The 16,295-nt window shown below is 29.0% G+C and overlaps 1 protein-coding gene across 1 annotated transcript; it reads left to right on the forward strand.

Annotated features, from left to right (window-relative positions):
• The first annotated feature begins 5,256 nt into the window (after window positions 1-5,256).
• On the forward strand, window positions 5,257-7,925 carry LOC25500566 (protein TIFY 11B). The gene is made up of 5 exons (XM_013589020.2): window positions 5,257-5,622; window positions 5,882-6,005; window positions 7,022-7,272; window positions 7,396-7,453; window positions 7,562-7,925. The coding sequence occupies exons 1-5, from the start codon at window positions 5,457-5,459 to the stop codon at window positions 7,668-7,670; spliced, it is 708 nt and encodes a 235-aa protein (XP_013444474.1). The 5' UTR covers window positions 5,257-5,456; the 3' UTR covers window positions 7,671-7,925.
• The last annotated feature ends 8,370 nt before the right edge of the window (window positions 7,926-16,295 follow it).

The following is a 16,295-nucleotide window of genomic DNA, read 5'->3' on the forward strand; positions in this document are numbered from 1 at the left end:
AACACATTTATTATTATTTATAAACTTTTGAAATTGATTTTGCTCTTGTTGGTAGCATATGCAAGTGTTGAACATGTTTTTTCTGCTATAAAAGTTGTGAAGAGTCAACTATGTAACAAAATAGATGATTAGTAGCTAAATATTCGTCTTATAACTTATATAGAAAGATATGTTCTTTTAACAATTAGCAATGATGTCATTTTAGAACATTTTCAACAAATGGATAGGAAACGATTTTCATTGTAATATATTGTATCAAACAATGTTATTTCTTGTTTTTAATATAGTTTGTATTATTATTTCTTTGAAATTTTAACCACACATATACCAAATGTCTAGATCCGCCCCTGGTTAGGATGTCAAAAAAGTCTACAAAGTCAGGCTAGTCTCTTTATGCATGTTATTAAAACTTATTTTTTATTTATATTAAACATAAAAATCAAGAAACAACTCAAATAATGGACTTTTTAAATAGGCTTTAAGGTCTTATAGTGAAATAGACTTTTAAGACATTACAGTGATAGACAAATCTTATAGTGAAATAGACTTTAAGGCCGATTTAGCCTATTTAAAAATAAATAAAATGAATTATTTAATGACTTTAATATAAAATAAGTCTGTAAATAGGCTTTTCAATTAGACTGAGCTTTTAAATAGGTTAAATCATGCCAAAAAACAAGCCTATAAAAGATTATAGGTCAAGTTCAGGCTTGCAAAAAAATTTATAAATCAGACTCGGACTTGTCAAAGTCTGGTATGACCTGACGTATTTTCATCATTGAGTATGAGTATCTGGTCACTTCTTTAGCTTAGGCATGTATTATTTAGAAAAATGATATGGTCAAGATTTTTTTTAAAGAAGAATGACAAAAACGTGTTCTTATCATTTTGAAACTACATTTTCCTTTCTCTTATGTATACTCATAAAATAAAAATCTGATTGATCAACTTTTCTTTCTTTGGTTTTTTTTTTTTTTTTTTTTTTTTTTTTCTGGACAAAGCTCTTTATATAGTTTTCATGTAAATATTTTACGTCGTATATAACTGATTATGCTAAATTATATATATATATATATATATTTTTTTTTTTTTTTTATTTTTTATAATTTATTTTTAATTTCACTTTAATCTCTTAAATTGTTTCTATCGATTTTAGTATATTAAGTTATAAATATTAAAGATTTTGATTCGCTAAGATTTTTTGTCTTTATTTTTTTTGACGGAAGATTTTTTGTCTTTTAAATTACAACACTATACACTATAGTTTTTTAGGTTATAAACGTTAAACATTTAGGTTATTTTTCTCATTTATAACTAAATGATTACAACGTTAATCTTTATAACTTAAGAGAAAATAATTTTTAACTTTTATAACTTGAGAGACCAAATTAAAAAAAAAAAATGTCGAAGTTCTGGCGCAAAAAATAAACTTAGATAACTAAATAAAATAACCCCTTCATAAAAAAAATTATGGCTCCGTCATTGCACACTTCTATCTAAAATCTTAATGCACTGAATATATGAGCTATCTTAGTTTTTTTTTTTTTTAAGGAATGAGCTATCTTTATTACTACCTCCGTCCCTAATTATAGGGCCCTTTTAAAAAAATAACGGGAATTAAGATAGTGAATATTTGTATTAAATATGTTTGTAATTACTATTGTTTTTACAATTTTATCCTTTAAAGAGATAATTGGTTTATGTTTTCAACATGTTATTTATCGCTGATTGAAGAAAAATATGTATAATAAATAGGGACATGTATGTAAAGAAATAATTAATGTAGTCGAAAATAGCAAAGGGGTCTTATAAAATGGAACAAAAAAAAAATTCTCAAAAAGCTCTTATAATTAGGAACAGAGGTAGTATATAGCTCATATTTCTTCTGCTTTTAGTTTATGCGTGATTAAGCATTCACACTTCAATTCAACAATCATGATCTAAGGGGCAAACACTCACATCACTTGTTTGATCCACATGAGGATCTCGTTTCCGTCATTGCACACTTCTATCTAAAATCTTAATGCACTGAATATATGAGCTATCTTAGTTTTTTTTTTTTTTTTTTTTTTTAAGGAATGAGCTATCTTTAATACTACCTCCGTCCATAATTATAGGACCTTTTTAAAAAAATAACGAGAATTAAGATAATGGATATTTGTATTAAATATGTTTGTAATTACTATTGTTTTTACAATTTTATCCTTTAAAGAGAGAATTGGTTTATGTTTTCAACATGTTATATATCGCTGATTGAAAAAAAAGATGTATAATAAATAGGGACATGTATGTAAAGAAATAATTAATGTAGTTGGAAATAGCAAATGAGTCTTATAAAAAGGGACAAAAAAATTCTCAAAAATGTCTTATAATTAGGAACAGAGGTAGTATGTAGATCATATTTTTTCTATTTTTAGTTTATGCGTGATTAAGCATTCACACTTCAATCAACAATCATGATCTAAGGTGCAAACACTCATATCACTTGTTTGATCCACATGAGGATCTCGTTTCCATTCCCCTGTCAAGGCGAATCATGGCTCTTATACCACTTGTTGATGAGTTTGGATGAACATCGAGGGGGCGGGGGGCGAGAGAGAGAGAGCATTACTTTAACATATGCACATTTTTAATAGAAAATGTTAGTAATTAGTTATTAAATTAATGTTTATTCATTTTGGCTTATATTTCACTTGCTTTAATGCAGGTTTATTGTATAAGAGCTTATGTTTAAGGACAAAAAGTTTTCTTATACAACGGAAGGAGTATTGTTTTGTCTAAATCATAGAGAAATCAATATACATAATGAAATAATTAATAGTTAAAAATACTGAGAAAAAAAATGTTTCAGTAAAATTAACAAATTGATCCATCTTGTAAAAACAAAAAACAAATTGTTCCATCTTGTTTCTTGCACTCGTTAGAGATGTGGTAATAGCAGTGTCGCAATCAAGTTTTATGGAATTAAGTTTCTTTTAGGTACATTTAATCGTCTTTTAATGCATGCATTCATTATAGATATCTTAATTATCCATGCTATTGCTTCATCTGCGAGAGAAATTTTTCTAAGTTTTATATTGTTAAAATATTATTTGTTTTCTTCTTTCGTTTTTTTCCTTAAACATTTGATCTTTAGGGGAATTAAGTTCCACTAATTTAGAGTTTAATTAAGAGTTAAGTAAAACATGACAAAAGATTGTTTAAGATAGAATTTGAATTTGGATTTTTTCAAACAAATCATTAACTGAAGTTTATTAACCACTTAAAAAAAAATCTATATAGTATTCAAATTATCAGCAGTGCATTATTTTTCAGTTTGCTCAAAACACTTGGAATCTATTCAAGAAATTGGTGCTGAAGTGTTCTCCCTTTTGCATCATGTTCTTAAAACATTTGTTTCTCCTTATCCTTGTTGTACTCAGCCGCGTGTACATGTCGCCATTTTGGATTCGACCTAACTTTTGGCTCAGTGGCTCTTATCGTAGATGGCAGCATGTTCCTCGAATCTAATTTGGGTGATTTTTGACGGTTTTATGGTGATCATACAAGGTCCTTTCTGCATGGATTTTTTGGCAACATTAGTAGACCTTGTATTCTGCTACTGAGATCTTGGGTTTGTATTACGACTTGAAGTTGTGGGGGGTTCTGGCTATAAGCAAGTGTTGTGTCTCTCAGCGGCAAGTACTCTGATTAACATTGTTCGTAAAGGTTTGAATGTGTTTCACAAAGATGAAAATTTTATATGGACTATCAAGCAATTTCTGCTTAGAGATTGAATGGTTAATTTGCAAAACACTTTGCTTAAGAGCAATGACACAACTGACTTTCAAGTTAAAAAGGGTGCTTTGATTGACAATGACTTTGTTGTCTTCCATAAAACCTTTAACGCGTCATCTATTTTCTTAGCGAATGTCATGAACGTTGAGTTTGTTCAGTTATCATTAGGCTCTCTAATTCGTTTTGTCCTCTTTCTCTTTTTTATTTTCCTTTTTTTTAGAAAGAAAATAAAAACTTAAAATCACGTGGTACCACGAGATTGAAGCCAAGAATTATAAAACTATTAACCAAGTAGGTCAATTATACTATAGTCTACCAAAGGATACTAGTACTACTACTATGACCAATATTACAAGCAACTACTACTATGATTACTATTAAAAAAGTTAATTGAGTCTATCTGAGTCTGCTTTTACTCGAAACCCGTTATTGTTTAGGTCATTGCTTTTTCTACCTTGTAAGTTTCTCGCACATCCTATTTAAATTTTAAAATCTGAAATATTTCAACGTATTTTGAAAGTTTTATGGAGTTTTTATGCGGTTCGGATTATAAAATCTGAACTGCATAGAGCGCGTGAGAAGCTCATAGGACGAAAAAAGAAATAGTCTATTTTTTTTATGGGTTTTCCATTTTTTTAGAACCATACTCGTCCAATGACCCAACCCTACCTATTTTTACGGGTCAACAAAATCCATATACATTCTTAAATACTACTACTATGATCACTAATATAAGCAACTAAAAGGGTTTCATTTTTTGTCACTATTTTAAACAAAAATTAACTGTTTTTGAACTATGTATATATCCTTTTGTCACTGTTTTAAACAAAAAATTAATTGTTTTTTTTAACCTTTTATATATTCTTTGTTTAATTATTTTTGTTGCGAGAGTTCGAATCATAGACCTTGCGTATATTATGCATTGTCCTTTATTTGATTCTAAAACATCTAATGCAAGTAGTTGTGTTTATTTTTCACTGAATATTTTTTTTAAAAAATGACAATTTATCAATTTGACATGATTTTATACAAAATTTGTAATAATTGTGAATCACTATTACAAGGGGAAAAAAATTTCACAAAGGTTAAAATTTGAATTATTTGATGTTGATCGAACGGCTCAGATCTAGTTGACAATGAAAACCTTATCCATAGATTACATCAATATCCATTTTTTATTTTATAGAGTGTTCAAGAGTATTCATTAGCAAAAAGGGTTCGGACAGTGTTTCCATTTATAGACAAATAAAGAAAGCATTCAAATAAAACACTTGTTTTCCTCGTGTGTTCATGTGCTTCTTGGACCTTCCACTTGCCAAACCAAACAGTACTTTAAACTTTAAAGCCAACACTGCAACAATTATCATACACTAAAAACACGTGCTTCAACCAAAAAACAATAAACTAATATCACACATTAATATTTTATTAATATACGTAAGAAAAAAAAAAACTTTATAAAAAAATAAAAAAATTATGTAGATAAAGACCACATGGTCTCACAGTTCAGACCAAACCAAAGCAAAGCAGATTCAAGGAACAAGCTTTGAAGAAAAAAACAACTTCCTAGTTCATGTTTCTTCTTCATTCTCTCTCTTCTAAGGGTCAATAAGAAAGCATCAAATTTTGTGAAAAATCTTGTAAAGTTAAGATTTTTTCTTGGTGGGGTTTTCTTAAACATGGCAAATTTAACTAATACTGTGTCAGATGGCCGGAGACTCACCTGTAAGGCACCGGAGAAGTTCAAATTTTCACAGACTTGTAGTCTTTTGAGTCAGTTCTTGAAAGAAAAGAGAATTTCTGGTGATGCTACACCTAGTTTCTTTGGGAAAATGGAGCCTAAAGGTATATAATTTTTTTCTTCTTTTATTTCTTATTTGGCATATGAAATTTTAATTTTAATATTTTTGGTATTTTCTTGCTTTTTCAATTAATTTGTTCATTATTTAATTTAATTATGATTATTATTTTTTGTTACAAAATGGATGATTTGATTTAGTATTGGAAAATTATTGGGCTATTAGTAGTTGCTTAGTAAGATATAAATGTTGCATAAAGTTTATGAAATTTTGCTGATTGTGTTTTTTGGTTGTGGATTTTTTAGCAAGTACAAAGGATTTGTTAGCCAACATGCAAAACTCAGATGGGGGTTTGAGACTAAATGCATCTGCTATTGAATCTCTTCCTCAGCTTGTGGAAAATCCTTGCATTAAGAAGTCTAATACAAGGTATGTGTAACAATTTTAATTTCTGCAATTGTTATGATTTTTTATATCAAGAATTGTTCTTAATTTTAAGCCATAATAGACAATTAAAAATTAATTGATTTTACTTTTTGCACCAAAAAACCCAGGCTCCTACTACCAAAATGTTTTTCCATGTAAATTAGGTAATAGGCTGGTGAATGATGATACAATTCAGTTTTAAAAAGGTTGTGCAAGGAAAAAAAAACACTTGTAACAGATGTCTAGATCTATTTAACAAAGTTGTCGGGCGCAATTGGTTAAGGCGCTTTAGCTTAGGTCAAAATATTTTTGCAGTACTCGAATTAAATCTTGATTGAAACAATCATCGGTTAGTGAGGACCCGATTACTCATGTAGTAGAAGATCTAAACCAAAAAGAAGTCTAGATCTGTTTGGTTGATGTGCTTTAGCAAATTGTTTTGGTAGTACTTGAGTTCAATCTTTGGTTAGAACAATACTTTACTTAATTTATTATCAAACTGTGAATTAGTGAGTACCCAATTTCCTCTTGAACTAGAAGATCAAAACAATTTCTTCTAGATTTATTTGGTTATGCGCCTTAGCTAAGGCCTAATTGTTCGGGTAGTACTCGAGTTCAATATTGGTTGGAATAATAATTGGTCAGACTTTACTTAATTTATACTCGCACTTTTGATTTGCGGAAGTTCGAATTTCACCGTGGTCCACAACATCAAAAGGAAAGAGGATTCTAGATTTGTTTGATTGATGAAGACCAATCATTAATACTTCAACCGCCCCCAACCAAAATTGATCACTAACCTTTATGTATGAAAAGGGTGTTGTTGTGTTAAGATTCGATCACCAGATCTCAACCTCACAATAAAATTAATTTACAACCAAAATAAAACGATACTCTAAACTCATTGAACATCAATGGTAGGATGAAAACCTGGCAAAGAAATATTTATATAAAAAATATATATATTTTTAAGAGTTTGGTTGAAACAATGTTCTTATTGTTGTTTATTTTTCTTGTAGATCAACAGATCCTAAAACTCCACAATTGACGATATTCTATTCCGGGAAAATGTTAGTATTTGACGCTTTTTCACCTTCGAATGCAACCGAGATCATGGAGTTGGCCACCAAATTAGCCTCTGAAAATCCAAGCACCGAAGAAAACCCCCCAAGTGCACCAGTCACTACTGAAAAATTAAAGGAGTCCGAAATTCCTCAAACAAACACTGCCTTAGAAACAACCGAACAAGGAAACCAAGCCAAATGTTCAGGTAAATTAGTTAATCTATCTTCATTTGTCCTATCAACAAAAAAAAAACATCAAATCCGAAACATTACAAAGCATGCAAGTAAAAATTCATACACTAATTTAATGTTACGTTTACTTTCAACAGATATGAGATATCCAAGAAGAGCTTCACTTCTTAAATTCCTTGAGAAAAGAAAAGAAAGGTATGGACCAGTTAAAAATTTCTATTTCTGTCTGTTTATTTTATTTCATTTGTATGTTGTCTATTTTTGTTGGTCCATGCTAATTAATTGAATCTTAAATTGTTGCAGGGTCATTGCTAGAGGACCTTATCAAATTAATGGTCACAAAAATGAGGGTAGTAGTTCTGGAAGTGAACCTAAAGATCATTCTTCCGATCAATTCGACCTTAACTTATAGTGATTTAGTTCATCTCGAACTTTAGGTTATACATGTTTTGGTCAGTCAAATTACATTTCCTAACTATGCCCTAAGAAGATTGCTGTGGCCTTCAATCTTCATATAGATTTATAAGAGATATAAATATTTGTATGTATTATTTTATCAATCAATTAGGTCCAATGCTTTCGGATCAAACCAAATATTAATCAGTTTTATCACTGAGATTGGTTAATGATTTAGATTCAGAAAATTGCAAGTTTGTTTTGTTCTTTATTGATTCATTTTTAGTTAATGCCATTTTTTGAATACATGTGATTTGGTGAAGATCTTCATTTTTAGAGAAAATACTTGTCTTCAAATTTAGTACTTTGGATTTGTATCTTTTAAGAAAAGAAACCTAATTTTGATGTTTTTATTATTTTAAGAAAGTTTCTTCATAACCATTATACGTAATACCAAAAGGAAACGTGACGATTCTTAACCAAAAACAATAAAAACAAAATTGTCACTATCTAATACATATTTATATTTAATATATTACAAATTAAAGTTTGACTGCCTTTGAAATGTCTGCAAGTGTCTAGGTTTAAGTTTGAACGTTGATTTCATATGAATATCATTCTATAAACGTGTTTCTTTTTTAAGGATTTTAATTTAATTTAGGGTAAATACCTCTTTTCGTCCCTGTAATATTAGCGAATTTCGGCTTTAGTCCTTGTAAATAAAAAGATTTAGATTTGTCCTTGTAATTTCAGATTCTTCCACTTTTGGTCCCTCTTTTCATCACATCGGCAAAATCTGCATCAATTACGTCCTTGTAATTTCAGATTCCTCCCACTTTTAGTCCCTGTAATTTCAGATTCCTCCACTTTTGATCCCTCATTTTACGTGCCATGTATGCAGATTCTGCTGACGTGGTGGAATGAGGGATCAAAAGTGGAAGAATCTGAAATTACAGGGACAAAATTTAAATCTTTTTTTTTACACGGACTAAAATCGGAATTCGCTAATATTACAGGGACGAAAAGAGGTATTTACCCTTTAATTTATACGCACCGAAAACTATAATTTTCTTTTCTTTTTTGGATAAAGAAAACTATCAATTTTCTTACACATACAATTGTGTCATGTAATTGAAAATGGTATTTAAAATTATTTTTCTTTCTCATTCACTTATACAATTTTTTTAATATGTGAAATAAGCAAATGACTCGCTTAATATGAAACAGAAGGAGTATTTATTTTTCATTCACCAATAAGTTTTATAAGAAGTAAATGTTGTAATGAGGATATTGAGTTTGTCCACGTGATACCTGAGCAATAACTTAGGTGATAAAGACGTTGGAGTATGTAGAGGTCAAAGTTCGAATGTAACAATGTTTTTGGCTCCTGTAATATAGTGCACTTTTGGTTTTAGCCCTTGTAAATTATTATTTTTTTAGATTCCACCCTTGAAAAATGAAGATTCTTCAGGATTGGCCCATCACCTCAATGTGTCAGCAGAATCTCCTACATAGCAGTAACGTGTCAATTTTTATTTTATTTTTTAATTTTTTTTCATGCCACGCGTGTAAATTAACGCCACGTTATTTATAATTAAAAATATATATAATTTTATAAGAAGTAAATGTTGTAATGAGGATATCGAGCTTGTCCACGTGATACCTGAGCAATAACTTAGATGATAAAGACGTTTCAACGGGATATCTTTGCGTTCACGACGTTTTCTAACCGTAGAGATTATCCAAAAGATTAAAAAACAAAGAAAAAGAAAAAGAGAATGCAATCGCAAAAGAAAGAAAAGACATATGTGGTTATGAAAGATTTAGCCATTTAGGGACCGGCGGCTTTCAATGTAAACTAACATGCAGCAACTTGCACTTGCTTCTTCATTTTGGACATATCACATGAGTGGTTAAAAATGATTTTGCAAAATGAAAGACAAATTTTTATCTTATTCCATTGTTTTTTTTTATCATCCGGTTTTTAAGGGAAAACGACTTAAATTTAGTCATGAAACAAGTAAAATGAAATGAATTGTTATGCGGTAATCGAATTTGAGTTTTTTTCGAATAAAATATACATAGGCGCACACACATAGATAATAAGAAAAATTAAAGATAAAAGTAAAAAATTATGTAACTAATTTATTTCTCTTTTAATTTTTTCATTTGTGTGTGTCCAAATATTTTTAATTTAAGGTGACTAAGTAAGACTTGATTCTGATTTAGTTGTAGGTTGTCATCACTGAGTTAAACAATAAAAAACAACAAGAGAACACAATTTACCAACATCAAAATCAATTACTAACTCACATAAATAAACCCAATCTGAGCTATTGAGTATGATGGAATCCAACAAACACTTGCTGAGATTGTTTAGAAGCTAAACTAAACAATACTCTGAATAATCACAAACTATCTAAACTGATTGTATTTTATGAAAATAAAAAGCTAATAAATCATGGGTTTTGTTAACGAGTGTCTCGGGAGCACTCTTTAAGCATTTTAAAAGAAGAAATTATTCCATACAAAAATTAAATATTTCAATTTCCGATGCATTAATTTTATAAATTTTTTAAAAAAATTAATATTTAGAAGTCTTAAAAAGTGTCCCGAAGGTACCGGTTAACATTTTCCATAAATTATTTGTGTGGCTTGGCATGATTCATTTGTTTTTTGAAAAAAATAAAATTGAGAAAACTTTAAATTTGACCAAAACGAAACAGAAAACTTTAGAAGGATGAAAATATTGTTTTACTTTTTAAAGACCGAAATCAAATTTCTTTATATTTTTAGAAACGGAAAACTAAATTAATTCCAAAAAAAATATTAAAAAATGTTTATCATAATTGAAAATCTTTGTAAGTTGTCATAATATTTTCTTTTTCATGATTTGTATTCAAGATACAATCTTATCAAATTAACGTTAACAAAATAAGCAAGTAATGTGAAAAATCCATTAAAACAACATTTAAGAAAGCATTTGGTGCCATATAAATAATGCAACGTGATACACGAGGAAATAGAAATCCGCCAAATTTGAAATTGCAAGGTTTTGTTGACTTTAAGTCTAAAAAATACAACTTGTTGACTTGATCGTCGTATCAATTGAAACCATATATCACGTTGAACCTTTGATTAATTGGAAGAAGAAAAAAAAAAAGTTCTATATGAGTATGAATTACCGATCTTTGAAAATTTATCAATAGAAAATATTTGACACGACATCATATTACTTTTGCAAAAATACAGCTTGTCTACTATATGTTGACAATATATTACATACAATATCAATAGTGCAATTGTTTAGTTATAATAAAAATCTAATTTTATCATGTGCACTTAAAAAGGAAAAAGGAACGGATGGAGTATTATAGTAGTATTTCAGTTATTATATATGTTTTATTTTCTAAACATGATAAATTTTCATACATATACAATCTATACATTTTTAACGTTTTTACCAACAAAAAAAATATTAGTTGATATTTTGCAAAATATAATTATGTTTGTATAAAAAAAACGTAATTATTTTTTACACTTTTTTAACTGAAAAAATATCACATTTATTTTGTTAGGCCTCATATTACGTCTGGCCGGCCCTATACACCGGCAATAATAAAAACGGTAAAACTTCTTCATTACTCCACTACAAAAATCTTCTACGGCAAGCTACAACAAACAGGTTACTTTTTTTTTGCAAAGAGTTGTTTAAAAGTTATGAGTAGTATTTTGAAAACAAGATTTTTAGAAATAAAAAGAAGTATATATTCAAAAAGGAGGGTATGAATAGAGAAACTCAAGAAATTTAGCCAACATATCTTAATCCCAACGCAGCACCTTTTGGGCTAAAAAAAAGTCCAAACTCAGCTCAGCCTCATCTTAGACCATTCTTATTAGAAAATTTATCTCACGTGTTTTTTCTTCTTTTAAAAACACATTAAAAATACATTTTTTTTCCTCCAACGGTAGTTAACTAACGTTCAGACTTTCTAATTGTAGTTCACTATCGATGAGTCAGCTACAGTTGGCTCAGCTGCACTTAAGTGCAGTTGGAAGCATATAATGATTCAATCTCAAATAATTCACTTTACAAGCTCATTATATGAATCTTACATTAAATTTCTTATATGTGTGTGCGTGCGTGCGTGCGCGTATAAGTAGATAATACTCCCTCCAATCCTATTTATAAGAAACATTTTACTTTTTTGATTCATTGCATAAATGATGTATTTAGTCTATATTTTATACCAAATACATTAATTACTCAATGAATCTAAAAAGTCAATTTTTTCTTATAAATAGGACCGGAAGGAGTATTAACATTGATATTAATTTTAATACACCTGTTTCATATGTTTAGGTTGTCTCATTGAATGCATTTGACCTTGAGGAGAAACTATACCCTCTTGTCTACGGTGGAGATGCTCCTGATTCTATAGAAGGATTTGATCAACAAGGTATCATCAAGTGCAAGTTCCATGCAGACTAACAATAGTTTAGTGAACTACACTCTTCTAAATTTTATTTTACTAGTAAATGTACATGAGTCTAAGTGCCAGCATATTAAGGACCACTGAGTTAAAAGATAAATTGGCACATATGGTTGCCTCTTTCTCGTCAAGGGGCCCAAACAATGTTGCATCTGAAATTCTTAAGGTAATTTCTATGAATAAACAAATTAAATACATCTATATCATTTTAACAATATTTGTAATTAACTTTTCTTTTGTTTAATATTGTAGCCGAATTTAATTGCTTCAGGAGTAAACATTATAGCTAGTTGGTCGTCAATTGCTACTATTTTTTATTATCCCAGTGAGAGTAGAAAAATGGAGTTCAATATTATTTCAGGAACCTCAATGTTGTGTCCACGTGTATCTGGCGGAGCAGCATACATCAATCATTTCATCCTGCATGATCACCTGCTGCTATCCGTTCAGCACTAATGACAACATGTATAACAAAACAAATATTGTCACACCTCAATTAAAAAGTCATTCAAAAATAGAAAACTAAACTTAGCAAATGCTTCTAAAAATAGTTTAGGTTTATTTGATTTGATGTGAATATATTTTATTTAGGATATTTTAAGTTAATATAAACAATTTTTTATGCTCTTTCGGTTGCAGCTAAACAGACGAGTCCTGGAAATAATGGTGATGCTGAATTTGGTTATGGAGTTGGTGAAATTAACCCAGTCGAGGCTTTGAATCCTGGTCTAGTATATGATGTAGATGTATATGATTATATCAGATTTTTAGGCGGACAAGGATTCAATACGTACAACAGTTTTACCATTAATAATTGGGGATGAAGACACTTGCTTCAACACAACATACACATCAGCAGGAGATTTGAACTATCCCTCTTTTGCTCTAAATGCCCCAAGCCCTAAACACCGTGTGAGTGGAAGTTTCATTCAGACAATCACAAATGTCGGTTTACCTATCTCGATTTACAATACAAAGCAATCGTGACATCGCCTAAAGGATTAAATATTACAATGAATCACAATGTTTTATCATTCACTTCATTTGGAGAGAAAAAACATATGTTCTCACAATAGATGGTATATTGAAGAAACCAATTGGGTCAACTTCTTTGACTTGGGATGATGGGAATTTCAAAGTAAGGAGCCCAGTTGTTGTTTATAATGAAAGAGTAGAGAAAGGTGCACCATCGAATTCTTATGTTTGAGTTACTATTGTTGGGACAAATTATATATTTAATATTTTTTAAAATTATATACTATGATAAATATATATATATATATATATATATATATATATATATATATTTCTCATTTGATTTCCACAATATATTTAAAAAAGCATATTTTATTACAACCAGTCCGACCCGATTCGACCCTTAAACCTTGAACTCATACCTGTATTGGTTTAATGCTTGGTTCGATTATTACCCTAGTGATAAATTGGTTGTAGTAGACAAAAATCTTCATATTACATTTAACTTGACAAAATCACACGCACACGCGCACGCTTTCTCACATCATACTCCCCCGTTTTTTTTAGGCGTCTTTTTAAAAAATTAACACTAAATTAACAATATGTGTTTTTGCACATTTTCTTCCTATTATATCCTCATTTTAATCTACAAATAAATTCCTATTTTTTTGCACACACTTTATCTTTTCAATAAATTTAATATGTTATCTTTCTCTTGTAACAAACAATTGTCAGTTATTACCTTTTTCTTGCTTTTGAACATTCATGGAGTCTTTTATTTTTCTTCTCTCAAATCTATTCTTTTTATTTTACACTTGAAATTTTTAAAAATTGTTACTCATCTTATTTATAGAATTTTAACTCTTTTTGGAACCATTGTTTGTAACAAAATTTTGTTTAAATTTGAAGATAACAAGAAGCAAATGTTATTAAAAAAACAAACAAACTTTGTTTTAAAAAAAAACAATTTTTAGTTTTTCAAATAGATAACATTAACTAGTTTTATTGAAAAAGATAAGAGTAATTAAAAAATGATATAATTGACAAATCGTACCCTTAAAATACCAAAAAGTTAGTTAAATAAAGAACTAAAAAGACACTTAAAATAGAACGGAGGGAGTACTATTTAACAATCTTTCACTTGTTGAAACCTTACATAAAAAGTCAATCTTTCCTTTCTCTACAACACTAATCCGATTTTTCTTCACTCATTTCCTTTCATAAAAAACAACACACTCAGAAAAACCCAAGTTTTTTCTTTCAGACAACACAATAGTAAAAACCAAACCTTTTTCTTTCAGACAACACAATCATAAAAATCCGAGCCTTTTTCTTCCAATTGCGATTATGGAAAATCCAAATTCAGATACTCAAGAAACTAGATATATGTATATTCAATGTACCGGGAGAAAATGATAAATTTAACATTTTGATAGCCAAGTTAAAACAACCATAGCCATAACTCATTTGAAAAGGAAAAGGATAAAATCAGAGGGTCTGGAAAATATAGCAACAAGAAAGACTTCAAATTCATGGAAAGTCTACCATCATGACTTCTTTCCATGATCTCAAGATTAACGGAGTCTACTCGTAAGAGCTCATAGTATATAACCATGGGCATCTAGTCTTCTTCATCATTACACCCTTCAGTCTTTGGCTACTGACAATATACTTTTTTTATGTTTGTAATGCCACTTGTCTTGACTTTTCAGTTTCTATTTTCATAATTTTATCTCAAACTTTCATATATGGATCCTTCGTAATTAATACTTGATTAATTGAATTATTTTTCTTCACGTTCTTCATATTATATTGTTCATAACATACAAAAGGGAAAACAAAAAAAAAAGAAGTAAAATACATATAAAAACTAATAAAAAAATTACATTATCAAATAAAATGCCATAAACCATGTACAAATAGATTTATAAAATACTTAGGTAGCCTAAAAAGGTGTTAGAACAATACTCACATAACCTAAAGAGGCATAGAAACACTAAGTATATAGTCTAGAGAGGCCTAAACTTAGCTCAATTCAAGAGTTAATTGACAATATCTTCAAGAATGCAATAAAGTTGTTTTTGGTTGTCTTATCATACATCATAATACATGGACTCTGTAACGCCCTCTCTAATTATTTGATTATTTTAAATGAGTTTAGAATATACTTATATGATTTTTGTGATTTATATGATTTATTTTGATGAGTGATATTTTGTTATGATATATGTTATATATTTATTAATATAATATATATGTTATTTGATTTAAAAATATATATGTTATTTGATTTAGAAATATATATATATGCTATTTGATTTAAAAATATAATATATGTTATTTGATTTAGGAATGTATATATGTCATTTGTTATAGAAATATATACACGATTTGTTGAAGAAATAAATGTGATTTGTTATAGAAATAAATGTTATTTATTGTAGAAATATGTATGATTTGTTGTAGAAATATATATAATCTGTTATAGAAATATGTATGATTTGTTATGGAAATATATATATATATATATATATATATATATATATATGTTATGGAGATATAATTGTTATTTATTATTGTTATAGAAACATTTTATATATATATATATATATATATATATATATATATATATATATATATATTGGGATAGAATATTAATATTTGGATTTAAGAGAAAAATAAGTAGGTTAAAGATTTATATAAATAGGAGAGACCTAGTTTAGAAAAACATAACGTACGTACGACTGCTTTTGGAGAAAAGGGAGAAAAGCCAAAAGAAGAGGGAGAGACCTAGAGGGGATGCAATTTCCTGATTATAAGGTAAGGGTGAGACTAACTTTGCAATTCTATTAAGTATGTGAATCAATGGTTAAGTTTAACATGAATTAGGATGAGTTTAAGAAGAATCGGAAATTAGGTCAAATTGATAGAATTGATGATTACACGGTGAAAACTTGTTAAAAAGATGTAGAAACTGTCCTTAGACCTTAGATAATGATTTAGATGAATTCTGGAATTGAAATTAGGCTTAGAACCTTGTTAGATGATGATTTTCGTGTAGAAAGTGCATCATGTCCGAGCCTAGATTCATCGCTCGCCACGGCGAGCTATGATCCTCGCCTCGCGAGTGATGATCTTCATCGCTCGCCACGCGAGCCTTCCCCTTCGCCTCG

This window comes from Medicago truncatula, chromosome 8 (assembly GCF_003473485.1).
Source record: "Medicago truncatula cultivar Jemalong A17 chromosome 8, MtrunA17r5.0-ANR, whole genome shotgun sequence".
Taxonomy (NCBI): domain Eukaryota; kingdom Viridiplantae; phylum Streptophyta; class Magnoliopsida; order Fabales; family Fabaceae; genus Medicago; species Medicago truncatula.